The following is a 13315-nucleotide window of genomic DNA, read 5'->3' as shown; positions in this document are numbered from 1 at the left end:
GCTGCAGTTAAGTACATTATTTCAGTGTCCACTGCTCATCTTGGCTGATGCAGTTTTCTTGTTCATCAAAGACTGTGATGAGTTATGTGACATTTCCTCTTGTCCCATTACATAATGTTGCACTGTCTGCTACTGATGAACAAGACATTTGGGCAGCAAAACTCTCTTCTGCCTCTTTGTACCTCTGTGAGCAGCCTTATGTTGCCAAGAAACCTCACTTAGATAAAGAATGACTGCCAGACTTCTATTAAAGCTGCCTAACCTCACTGCCTAACAGCTCACCTGTTTTGTAGCTGTCCTTGTGATAGTGATTCAAACTTTTAAAGAACTGAGTCTGTTATGAAGGCAGTTGCACAGGTCATAATATACTCTGAAATGTCTCAAACATCCTCTGCATCAGCAGCTAAGACTGAAAGGCTATAGTATTGTTCCGTATTAAGATTGTACAGGTGTTCATGTTTGTTGTAAAAGCATGAAAGGAGAAGACAAACTGCCAGAAAAACAGGGTACGCCTCAGTGGACAACTAGTCTAATGGGACAATCTGTAAAGAATAAACATTAACAGCTGTGACTATGAAGGCACTGATTCACAAAGCCCATGTGACGTCATATACGCTAAATATTCTCAATGATTCCTGTTCATCAACATATGGTTAGTAAGTGTGAGGCATATTTACTTTTACCTGCCCTCTTAAGCGCATGTAAATGCCATGATATATTTAACTACCTGTTAAATTGATGCAGGAGTGGAATGTTTGATAATGTGTTAATAAAAAAAACATGACAGAAAGTTCAACAATTATTTGTACTTTAATAGGACAAATCAATGAAAATGAAAATGTACTTACAGTCCTTTTGAAAGGTTGTTATTGCTTTTGAACATTTAGGAAAAATACCAAAACAAACAAAAGCAGGTGTGGATGAGTTGTAGGGTACAGTATATTTACAGCTCAACAACTCTTTTTTTTTCCTCCAAAGATTATTTTTTCACAGTTGCTTCAAACACATTGATAAGATGATCCCATTTTCTCCCATTTAACATTGGTAGAACAAAGCAACAGAAATAATAAGAGTTCTTAACGCAGTCCATGATGGCACAATCTCCAGCCTGCCAGACTCCAGACAAATTCAATTCCCTTCGGAGTTTACTTTACATGAAGTGAATTGTATGAAGCCTGATGTATCAGCCACAGACAAGTCATTTCTGAAGAGTTTGAAGATTTTCTTCTAATGTTGCCCCCTACCATGTCCTCACTTCTCCCAGCCTTTGCCTCCAGGCTGAGTGGGCAACCTGAGCCCCACGAGGCCAGCCACTTCTTCTGGGCTGCGCTCTCCCTTGCCATGGTAAAGGTTGTGCAGTGCCAGGTGGTTCCTGGTAGAAGACAGCAAACACAGATATGTGTGTGAGGCATGGAGCGCCTCCTGCTGGGCACGGCAGTACCTTTCTCCTGTTAACTGTGAGAGAGGAAAGAAATAAAACATTAGTGAAAATAGAATATCAGTTTCTTTAAACAATATTAGAATTATCAAAATGTTGTTTTTGCTTTGTTACATACAACAAATGTCATAGAATGATAAAGAAATCAAGATAACATTGATTAAGAAAAAGGCCTCAAGGTCTAGCTGGTGGGCAACATGGAGTAAACAATGACTCCGGTAAAACAAACGTGCATGTATCACAGGCTTTTCTGCCTGAATGTTTTTATCAACTATAACAGCTACATGGACAATAAGCATTTGGTCCAGTCCCTATAGATTCTCACATATACTGTACATTATAATGCCTTTAGGTCTTTTCTGAGCTTGGACAAATACACACTGACAAGCAAGAGTTCCTCCAAGCTGTTTTGGTTCAGTGACTGCACATGCGTTCAATCACCCTGGCGAGCCATGTTCTCCCAAGCATAAATAATACAAGCTTTAAGCCTATATGCTTAAAAATCTTAACGCTTCATTTCTACTGTGTTTTGGTTAAACCAGGAGAGAAAAACAAGATTGCAAGCACTAGATGGACATGGTGAAGACAGATTATTTAATGGTGATTATACGTATTAATTAAAATGCATACAGTACCAGTCAAAAGTTTGGACACACTTTCTCATTTAAATGAATGGGAAGATGTGTCCAAACTTTTGACTGGTACTGTATGTATTAGAATTTAAGGATGCCCTTGGATAAAATTCTGACTGGACTAAATGATGTTTCTTAATGATGATTAATGCAGTCATGCAAAAGGATTTATAAATCTTGTGCTAATTACAGATAAATCAATTTAAAACATAGCTACAAGTCTCTATTTTCCCTCGCGGATGTGGACAAATATCTTGTCAATTTCCAATCTATTGAAGCTTACTCCACTAGGTAGTTATATGAAATTTAACAAGCCATAAGTTAGTGTTCAATTTAGCTAACCATTAAAGCAGTGGCCAATAAACAATGACGATTTCAACACAATTAATGAAAGACTTAAATAAAGATAGCAGGTTGCACCGATACAATTAGTTCATTATTAGACGGTTGTACCACTTGTATCTCAATACTGAGCTATGCTAAGTTAGTTAGCTGCTGGCTAATGTTAGCATGTCCTTCTGCTTCACCTTGCGTTGAACTGTGGCTCGTAAATATTACAAATTTGGCATTAACAACAGTCTAGGGTCCTAATGGGTATTCGCTCTATTCCCACGTTTCGTGAGCGGTGAAAGCGCAGAAATAACTTTCACCTAACTAGTAAAATGGTATCATTAAACAGTTGTAAGGTTAGCTAATACCTTGCTAACTTAGCTACCGTCAGCTGACACACAATAAGTGAGAAACTCGCCTGATTTTTACGAAACTGATCCATAACATAGTTGTAGGCCAATGACTGTTTATAACTTGGTCCCTGGATGGCACGTAATTCTTTGAGTATTCCTCGACAGACTCGTAGAGGTGATGACAGCGCTGCCATCTCTGCACCGTGTTGTGATTGTGCTGCACACGATGATGAAGCCAGACATGCTCAATCCAACACCGCACAGTCGAGCAAATTATATCGACCACAAGGTGGCGATATGTCACGCTAGTAAGTGCACGACACGTGTAGATGTAGCCTCTTCCACTAGGGACTATTTCCAGCGTGGGGGATTTAATGTAAAATGTACACAGAGACGATATAAATATGACAAATTGAATATGCATACAGTACGTTCAGCTCCTGTACGTGTCATCCAGTGTTTGTCATACCAATTCACCTTTCTCATCATCCTCCTGTAGCAGAGCTCTGTTATTTGGCCCCTGGTGGAAGAAATATTCAGATTCTTGACTAAAATACAAGTACTGATGCTACAGGTAAAAGTCTTGCCTTCAAATTATTATTTATGTAAAAGTACATATCAGAGAAATGTACTTTAAGCAGTGGTGGAAGAAGTATTACGATCCTTTACTTAAGTACCACTACAGCAATGTAAAAATACTCCATTACAAGTTAAAGTCCTGCATGAAAAGTCCTACTGAGGTAAAAATACATAAGTATTATCAGCTAAATTTACTTTAAGAACTAAAGTACAAGTGTTCATTTAGCAGAAAATTTGATTGTGATTGGTATATTAAATACATTTAATCTTTACAAGCAGCATGTTAACGTTATACCTGCTCGAGGTGGAGCGAGTTTGAACTATTTTACAAGGGTCACCAGATAAATCTTAGGGATGATAGAGGTGATAGATTGCGTAAGAAAGAAGAAAACACAAAGTTCTGCAAAGTTTTGATAATTTGTTGAAAACTTTTCTTTATTCTTTGCGTTTCTGAGAAATATTGGAGAATTTTTATCTCTTTCGGCAGCAAACAGTTATTTATTTGAAACCATGTGAGAAGTTTAGAGGAAAAACCACTATTTGGTGGAGCTGTTAACTCATAGACATCTGAAATGTGACCCTGACTACACACTGCTTTTTGTAAGACGTCAAAAGGTTGGAAACCACTGGTTTCATCTTTAACGGTGTGTTGTATTTTAAAAGCTTGTTATATTATCCATTGTGTCAAATGTTCATCTGAAAAGTAACCAAAGCTGTCAAATAAATATAGGGGAGTAGAAAGTACATTTCCCTCTGAAATGTAGTGGAGTGGAAGTACAAAGTAGCATCAAATGGAAATACTCAAGTAAAGTACAAGTACCTCAAAATTGTACTTAAGTACAGTACAATGTACTCAGTTACTTTCCATCACTGATTTTAATTATCAAAAGTAATCATACAGAGTGACCCTGTCTGTGTCATATTAGTATATATTATTGATTTGTTAAAAAGAGTGAAGCTTCGGGTTTGAAAAGTGAAGCCAATGCAGAAGTGATTTAAACCTGCATTCTCTCTAATGGTCAGCAGGGGGCGACTCCACTGGCTCCGAAAATAAGTCCGTTTGTATGGAATGAATGTCTATGAGAAAATGACCCTACTTCTCACTTGATTTATTACCTCACTAAACACCTTCCTAGTGAGTCTCAAAATGGTCTCAAAACTAGTTTCGAGTCTTCTTCAGTACAGCATGATGTTCATTTTGTAAATGATGGTCCCATTTAATTTCATTTGACGATAAAGCAGAGTATGCTTTAGGGCGTGGCTACATTGATTGACAAGTCGCTACAACGGATACAGCGTCGGTTAGGTAACGTAAACATGGAGGAACCCCAGATTCACAGAGTTTAAGCTACATCCATGAGGCGTAGCCGTAGCATGTTTTCAGTTCATGAGAGCTAACGTTAACTGTAACATTTCGGTGGCCTGAAAAAGTTTTGTTCAGCGTTTGGTCGTACCGAAAGACCCACCAAGGAGTCGGATGTTCAGTTTTTTCCCCGGTAAATTCATTTTGATTAAATGGTTTTCCTTTATGCCTGTTTTTCGCTAGCGAAAATTAGCATTAGCATTAGTATTATCCATAGGTATTATCACGGTTAACCATAGACTACTAATGCACCGTGCTAACCAAGGTAGCAGCACTTTTTAATTCGATTTAGCCTGATTTCTACTGGTTTGTTGGCAGAGCATCAGAATGCTATCTTGGTCGAAAGCCCTCAAGCTAGCAGCTAGCCATAGGGTCAGATCCACCTTCTTGTCCAAATATGGTCACTTCTCATCACTTCTGGCTCCAAAAATCCAAGATGGCGACGGTCACAATGTCAAACTCGAGGCTTCAAAACAAAACCGTTTGATATACTGTAATAGTGTTGCACACCCATAGTCCACCCACACAGGTGTTTTAACTTATGTTGCCTAATTAGTCCTCTTCTCAGGACTGTACAAACTGTGCTTCATTAATATTTCCTTCGTCCTTCTGTTGATTGTGTTGTACCTGTAGGAGTGGGGTAACCCCTGTTGTGTGTGTGTGTGTGTTTGTATATATATATATGTATGTATGTGTGTGTATATATATATATATATATATATATATATATATATTTATTTCATAGAGTTGGTTAAATCAGGTTATAGACCCTTTTCACTGCACATTTTCGCTTGTCAAAGCAGGAAAAGCACTGGTGAAATTAATTACATTAATGATGGCTGCATAACATTCAGGTGAGCCAGTTCCAGCTCCGGTATCGTGCATATTCATTTACTGACATGGTTTACTGGGATAATTACTGGAATGGAGCCATCGTTAGTGTTATTATTTACAGCTTTGATTTTCTCGTTTTGACAAGTAAAAATGTCTGATGTGAAAAGGGTCTATACTCAGCATTGTTCCACTCAATTTACACCTGACTAGAGATCTAATCAGCCAGGGTAATTGAAAACACCTGTGTCTGAGCCTTTCGATTAGCAAAGTAACTGTTAAATAAACGTAGTGGAGTAGAAGTATGATGTTGCATAAAATAGAAATACTTAAGAACATGTATGTACTGAAATATCCCTGATAAATTCAAAGTAAAGAACTATATTAACTGTGACATTTATTGTATTAATTGTCCAGTAATTGATTTTTCTTCATTGATTGGATCAAGATCACAGACATCTGAAACCCAGCGAAAGGTCAAGCAGAGATTGTTGAATGGCTCAAGGAACCATTCAGTTGCTGCCTGTATGGTCTGTGAGGAAAGCAGCAATAACAGTTTGTCCTCTGCAACGTTTGGAGCCTTATTCACATGGATTCCACCTTCAGCTTCATTGTAAGGTAATATCTCAATGTACTTGTGTATTTTTTTAAAAAAAAAAGTTTGGCTCTTTACAGCCCTACACACCTGTGGTTGTAAATAAAATTGGACTTGAGTTTGATTGTGAGTTAAATAATTACTGTCTGATCGACAGGTCAGCAGAGGAGACAGATGAGGCTGTGGACATTTGTAATCATATTTCCTCCCAGGATGTGTCAGCATCTCTCTGTCTCCCTCTGTCTCTTTCTTCCTTTACTGTTAATAACAGTTTAAACATGGATACAGTAGAACAAAACTACATGAATATACAAAAGTCTTTGCTGTGGAAATAAATGAATAATTGACTAACAAGTTATTCGTAGAAGAGAATAAAACAAAACAGCATGGTTTACCTCACACTCTTTTTAGCTTTTATGCCAGCTTTGATTGGGACACTTGGAAGCGGTCATCTGTCGCCATAGCAACACTGAGTTTGGCTTTGGGCGAAATGCAGAGGAAAGGATCAGTCTGTTTTCACAACAGCACAGGCGTGATCTGAAAGTCTGTTAATGCTTTGTCTGATTCTTTTGCCAGATGGAGAGTTTGTAGCGTAACAGTGCTTCATCATACAGATAACAAACACTGCTTTCAGTGAAAGGCAAAGCTCAGAAATTGAACTCTGAATTGTTCTATAAGTGGATTTAAGTAATACTGTGCAGTTGGAATGACACGTTGAAACAGCGAGTTTGTCCTCAGAGATTACAGATCATCAGACTGGACGGTCCGACACTGTATTCCCAGTGTTTCCAGTCATTTGAGCTTGTGTATTGATGATTGACTCTAGGGGGAGCCACTCTCTTATCAGTTTCACACACCGGCTTGGTTCCTAGACATTTGTTGGCACCCCTCTCCTCTCTCTCTCTCTCTCTCTCTCTCTCTCTCTCTCTCTCTCTCTCTCTCTCTCTCTCTCTCTCTCTCTCTCTCTCTCTCTCTCTCACACACACACATACACTCTTTCAATGAATACTAATGCAGCGAGTGGGCCCACCTCCCATCCTCCCCATATTTTCGCAGGGATGGGCGGGAGAGGGGAGACAGAGCAGTTCCAGCTCAGTATCCTTCCTCATGAGGCAGGCAGCGCTTGACTAGCAGCAGCCCCAATGCCTTTTTTTTTTTTCTCCCACTGAGCAATACTGGTGATACTGTGTGTTGCTGCTGCAACAATGTCTAACCTGTGTGAGTGGCACGAGATATCAGACCAGAGTTGAGAGAGAGAGGAAAGGACATCTGTGCCTGCTTTTTGTCATCTGGATGGGAAGTCTTTTTTGGGAGGAGAGAAAGAAGAAAGCAGAAGGCAGCCGGGGAAGGGGAACAACTGGCAAAAGCCAATCCCCCCTTCCACATATAGACTGGAGACAACGGAGGCCACTGGAGTATTTGCTTTTATCTTTCGTTTTTTGTTCTTTTTTTTCCTCATTGCGCTGCTGGGAGGTGCTTTACCTTTTCATTTGCTTGCTCTCTCGGTCCTCTGTCTTCTCATCTATTTCGCCATTTACCTGGTCAACAATTTCTTCTATTTATGAGCCAGACAAGGAGGGAGAGAGAGGCAGAGAGACAGAGAAAAAGAGAAATAGAAAGAGGAGGGGGATTTTTTTTGCCCCTTTTATCCTCTTTTTTTCCCCCCCCTCTTCATTCATTCTTTCCTCCCTCTCCATTGCTATCACTTCCAGCCCTTTCTATCCCTGTGCAGCCCACGCTCCCTCCTCCCTTCATCGCCTCCCTCCTCCTCCTCCTCCTCCTCCTCCTCCTCCTCCTCCTCACCCCCACCACTCCACTCACTGTCCACCCGTAACTTTGGCTACTTTTTGAATCCACCAGTGTTTTAATTACCTTACTTTAAAGCAACTCTTATAGAGACATTTTAATTGGCTTGCTTGTATTTTCTATTTATGCCTTTTTCACTTTTGTACCTTTTCCTATTTTCCCCCTTCTCTTTTTTCCTCCTTTCATCCTATGCATCTTTTTTGGGCGATTCTTAATTCTAACCATAGGTAGGTCTATTTAGTGTTTAGTGTCTGTCTCAAAGTCTTGTTTCCTTTTCTGTGTATGCAAGGTGTTTTGTGTGGGGTGCACATTTATTAAGCACACCTTGACACACACACACACACAACACAACACAACACAACACAACACACACACAACACACACACACTCTCGCTGGCCTACAATCTAGCTTAACCGTGGCTCCCCTCCCATCCGGCTCTCAGCTGATTCTTGCCTCATGCCATGTCATCCTCACGTCACTCTCCTCTCGCATACTATAATCTGTGTTTTCTGACTTGATTTTTTTTTTTCTTTCTTTTTCCTTTTTGTTCTCCTCAACCACGACCACAGTGACTCATCAAGCAAGCACCTTCTCCAGTCGTCATCACGGACCCACATTTTGACAGCCTTGTCATTTCTATGTTGTTGCACAAAAAAAAGTCTGTTCTTGTTCTTCCATTAAAATGTGAAATGCCCCTCTATCACACACCGTCCTCCTCACATATCCTTCTGTTTGCCGCCACGCATATTGAGAGACGTCCAAACTCCACATCCGTTCTGTAGAGGAAACGTACATGATTAGCAAACTGAGGTACGTTTTAAGTTTCCTGTTTGTCAGGTGAAGGTCAAACTAAAGCGAGCGAGGCCTAATTCATGAGCGACGGCGCGCTGTCGTCTCAAAGCGTATTTCTAAGCTAGCACTTGTCCGTTCTGTCGGGGTGTCATCTGTGTTTCTACACTCCTCTGCCTCCTTCTTTTCCTCTGCCCTCTTTTCCCCTCTCTCTCCCCTCTCTCTCCTCTCTGTCTTGCATCTCTCTGAACTGACTCTCGTTTACGCAGACAGACACACACAAGCACTCAAAGAGAATGGACTAGAAAAAAAAAAAAAAAACTGGCTTCATCATCCAGAGGATTTATTTCCCCTTTTTTTTCCCCTTCACCATAATTTTCACTTTTTTCAGTCACTTTGCTTCAAGCTTTAATCTCTTTATTCACCTCTTTCCACATCTTTTTTTCCCCCCCATCACTTCCACACCCTCACCCCCTCTGAATTGATCCACTTATTGATTTATCTGTTGTTCCATTTTGCTTTTTCATATGCCGTCTAAAAAATTTCCTACTTACCACTCACACGTCATCGACTGGCTTGCATCAGAGAGGAGTTGCTATTTATTTTGCATTTTGGTGACGTAATTTTGCAGTTCATCAACTCAACCATTGTCATTTATTGAAATACAATGGCAGATTATTCATTAATAATCTTTTGTATTCTATTAAATAGAAGATACGGGGCTTGAAAGAATTAAGCTGACTGCAAAGTAACTGAATAATTTCTCGTGTGTGTGTGTGTGTGTGTGTGTGTGTGTGATGTGTGAGCTACAGTACAGAGAGGCACAGCAATAGACAGATGCATAGCAAAGTGAAGCAAACCACACAACTCATTTCCTTGTCCACCTCTTTTTTTTTTTCTTTTTTTTTTATATATTTGCACTTTTTTTCCTGAAGGAGATTTAATGCCTCTCCTCTTCATTACATGGAGATAATGGGAAGTGGGACTTTTGAGCAACCGTCACCCTGATAAAGGCACTCTGGATATAGCTGTTTTCCTGTGGAATAACCCTTTAAATCCTGGATTTGAATCCAAATGAAAAAAATTAACAATTATCAAAAACTGTCCTAAATTCGGGACTTTTTTTTTTTTTTTTTTTTTGACATTTTTTTGTAATGGACTGAAGCTGATTTCAATATTTCTTTTTCAACTATTGAATCTTAATGGGATTTCACTGACGCGGATTAAAGACTCAAGCAACATCTTTGTCTATTAGTTGATGTAATAGCCATGATTCTTACAATTTCTCCAGCCTACAAAATCGATTAAATGTAGTATTTCTCAGTGTTAAGGGTTAAATAGGTGAGTACGGTGCTTTGAATCCACACATGCTAATTGCTGTTGCATGTTTTGGATGATGATGATGAACTGACGTAGATATCCATCTTAATATTTTTCGTCACTAACCTCCTATTTTTGCATGTGTGGGTGTGCGTACTCATCATGAGTGTGTGTGTGTGTGTGTGTAGTGTATGAGGGTTAGGCAGAATTTAAATGGATATTGGTGGATTATCAGAGATCAGTAATTTCCCTCACACTTCACTACCATTTATCCTTTCTTTTTTTTCCTCCCCATGAGCCTATAATTCTCTTTCTGATACATTTTATTCATGTGAGTCTGACATAAAATCACAAGCATACACTCAGATCTGATAATGTAAAAAAATGACTTCACATGTGGAAATGAATCTCCATACTTCATCCTTGGTTTTGTACTTATAAGCCACTCTCTCTGCACGGTGGAGTAGCCACTTCTGCCTATCGAATCACCTGTTCAGTGCTGCTCCACACTCTTATTTAAAGGAGTGTGTGTTTGTGTGTGTGTGTGTGTGTGAGATAGCGTGAGAGGAATATATGCGTGGATCAATAAAGTAATCTACATGAAGAGACAGACTGCATTGCCCTTTTCTCAATGCAATCATTTTTATCTGCTGTTATTCCAAAGAAACACACAAAGTGCTTCACAGTGGGAGAATAACAGTCCATCTAATCTCTGTATCATAGTGGAATGAAATCTTGAGTCTATGTCTGCAGCAAAATGCACATTCACACCCACTCTCTCTCTCTCTGTCTGTCTCTCTCTCTCTCACACACACACACACACACACAGACACTTCGTCCATCTATCCATCATAGGTTCAGTGGCGATTGACCCCTTTTCTCTGATTAACTTTCCTATCATTTGGCTGACAGCAGTTTGGATTTATACGGCGCGCGCGTATGTGTGTGCGCGCGCGCGCACGGTGCACCGTCAAGGTTACGACTCCGTACCTGCGAAACCCATCTGGGACCTGCTCTCATAACCCAGGACCATTACCCATTCTGCTCGGCGCTCTCGGCACACATGTGACCTCTGTAGCCTATCTACAGATGGGCACTTAAGCCCAGGTAGTCCGTCAAAGCTGTCACAGCTGCCATGCTGCAAAATGGACGTCTCGGGTGCAAACTCTGACTCTGACACATGGCTCACTGCTGTCTTTTTTACTGTAATGATCACAAAAATAGTGTAAGTCGGTTTTTATGAACAGGTGAAACAGGCGCTCTCTCTTCTGTGCTTACGGTCGTCGTGGCAGTGTGGTTGAGGGAGGCAGAGGAACAACCAGACGCTGATGTGAACGTTATGTCCCACTTAGCTCGAAAACTGCAGTTGATACAGTTGATTTGACTAGTGTTATGCAGAGGATGCTGATAGCATTTTCACCAGCCCTTTAGAGCGTAGCTGGGTGGTAGAGTGAGCAATCGCTGTCCAAATGAACAATTTGGATGATGGATACAGCTGAGCATCACTTCCATGCAAATATAGAGGTGATTTGTTGGCGAACATGGCGGGACACATATCTTTCTGTCAAGCACTGGATCGCATTTGTTATCATGAAGCCTGATCACGAAGGCAAGAAAGACAATAATATATATAGTTTATTGGCTTTTTTTTCCAAACAAATTTCAGTTTTCTTTACATTTCATTACAGAGTCACATTGGATAGTCGCATCGTATTTTGTGTATTGTTAAATTGTTTCCGCTAAACGTGGCATCGCAGTTTTTCCTTCAGCGTCATTCTAAAAATGAAAGTGTGCCCTCTTTCTAAATGAATGTGCGTGTAAACATTGCCACCAGATTTAATTGAACAATAAATCTGTTGTATTTGACGAGTACCACATATTTCAAGCGTCCTGTCAATTTTTAGTGTCTGAAACGGTTTTTACGTCAGAAGCTTACGTGAAGAAGAAGTCTGCCCAAAAGTCTTCAAACAGAGCTTAAGAGCTTTCATAGAGCAGCGTGTGTGTTTGCAGTCGTCATTGATAAACAGGCCAGGAGAAGAGACAGCAGGGGCTAAGGAGATTCATAATCCTATCCCCTCTTCCTACTGATTCTCTCTCTCTCTGTCTCTCCTTCTCCCCATGTGTTACCTAATGAGACTACAATACAACTCAGGTGTCTGGCTCTGAGCACTGCGCCTGCCTTAATGAAACCAGCAACAGCACCCCTTTATACATCTTATCTTCAGCTAACTTTCACTCTGTGCCGTCTAGCGATTCGCTGTATCCTGAGGCAGTGCTGCATGTTTCTGTGTGCATCACAAGTCAGTTCAAAACATGTAAAGATGACCTTAGCTTATGAAATCCAAAGTGGGGTACTAGTAAAAACTGTGATTCTGCACGACTAGCTCATCCATCATCTTTGTTAAATGAACGAATCAGTCTGCGGAGCTCCTTCTAAAGCTCATAACACTCTACAGTGTGTGTGTTTGAATCCCGTTTAACCATTAGAGCTGGAGCAGGGAGCCTATGTGGGACGAGGAGACAACTTAAAAAGTACATCTCGATTTTTTTATTGGCAGCATATTCACTTCAAGCGAGTGGAATATGGGTCATGATCTGATATAAAAAGGCTATTCAATAATTCATCGGAGCTGATTAGGAGGACTTGTATCGACGCAGACACTGTCCATGAGAAAGGATTGGAGTACACAGAGTGTACAGAAAACGCAACATTTATGCCCCTTTTGTGGGATTAGTATAAGCTAAGAAACAAGCTAAAGGAGCCTGGGCGTTTCAAGTGAGCAGCGTAGGCCTCCTTTGATGTTTTAATCTACCGTACGTTCACCCCTCCGTTTCATGTGTGAAGTGGCGCATGTACATGTGACGGGTGTGTTCGTCTGTGATTACATGTTTGTGTTTGTGTGAGGCCCATCAATCTATTAAATATGAAAAGTACAATCTGTTACCCCGCAGAGACTTGTTTATTATTCATTGACATATCTCAATTAATCATTTATTTACCTAAAGTATGGCCCACACACTGAATTTAGAGACTGGTATGGACTCACGTGGGGAGTGTGTTCATTATATACAGTATGACTTATGTATAATCTGGATTAATAGAAGCTATTTATTATTATTATGATCTAATCAAGTGTAGTTGGGGGTTGTTGGGGAAGAAGGCAGAGACAATTAAGTACTATTTATCCCATGCAAAACTGCATAAACACACACACACACACACATGCAGTTTACTAGAAGGAGTTGTGAGACGCATTTTAACAGATTAAGGATAGAGA

General features: G+C 40.2%; 2 protein-coding genes across 5 annotated transcripts in view; one reads left to right on the top strand and one right to left on the bottom strand.

The window, feature by feature from the left end:
- Nucleotides 1-791: 791 nt before the first annotated feature.
- fmc1 (formation of mitochondrial complex V assembly factor 1 homolog) lies at nucleotides 792-3024 on the bottom strand. Its single transcript, XM_044330231.1, has 2 exons — nucleotides 2819-3024; nucleotides 792-1455 (listed from the first exon to the last, which is right to left on the bottom strand). The coding sequence occupies exons 1-2, from the start codon at nucleotides 2945-2947 to the stop codon at nucleotides 1252-1254; spliced, it is 333 nt and encodes a 110-aa protein (XP_044186166.1). The 5' UTR covers nucleotides 2948-3024; the 3' UTR covers nucleotides 792-1251.
- Nucleotides 3025-3107: 83 nt separating this feature from the next.
- The window catches only part of LOC122966201 (glutamate receptor ionotropic, NMDA 2B-like), a 121715-nt gene continuing 111507 nt past the window's right edge, over nucleotides 3108-13315 (top strand). For 2 of the 4 annotated variants that reach the window (XR_006398348.1, XM_044330211.1), the window contains exons 1-2: nucleotides 4194-4828; nucleotides 5975-6144. The gene's annotated coding sequence lies outside the window, so the exon portion shown is untranslated. Of the gene's footprint in view, nucleotides 3328-4193; nucleotides 4829-5613; nucleotides 5866-5974; nucleotides 6145-13315 lie in introns of those variants that run through there. The other 2 variants (XM_044330213.1, XM_044330212.1) reach the window with 2 other exon arrangements.

Source organism: Thunnus albacares, chromosome 17, assembly GCF_914725855.1.
Source record: "Thunnus albacares chromosome 17, fThuAlb1.1, whole genome shotgun sequence".
Lineage (NCBI taxonomy): Eukaryota > Metazoa > Chordata > Actinopteri > Scombriformes > Scombridae > Thunnus > Thunnus albacares.
Note: the sequence above shows the minus strand (reverse complement) of the source record. Positions and strands in the feature narration are given on the sequence as shown.

Coding starts and splice junctions, on each gene's coding strand:
- fmc1 (XM_044330231.1), bottom strand. CDS start 2,947: ATGGCAGCGCTGTCATCACCTCTACGAGTCTGTCGAGGAATACTCAAA. Junction 1,456..2,818: donor ATCAGTTTCGTAAAAATCAG/GCGAGTTTCTCA, acceptor CCTCTCTCACAG/TTAACAGGAGAAAGGTACTG.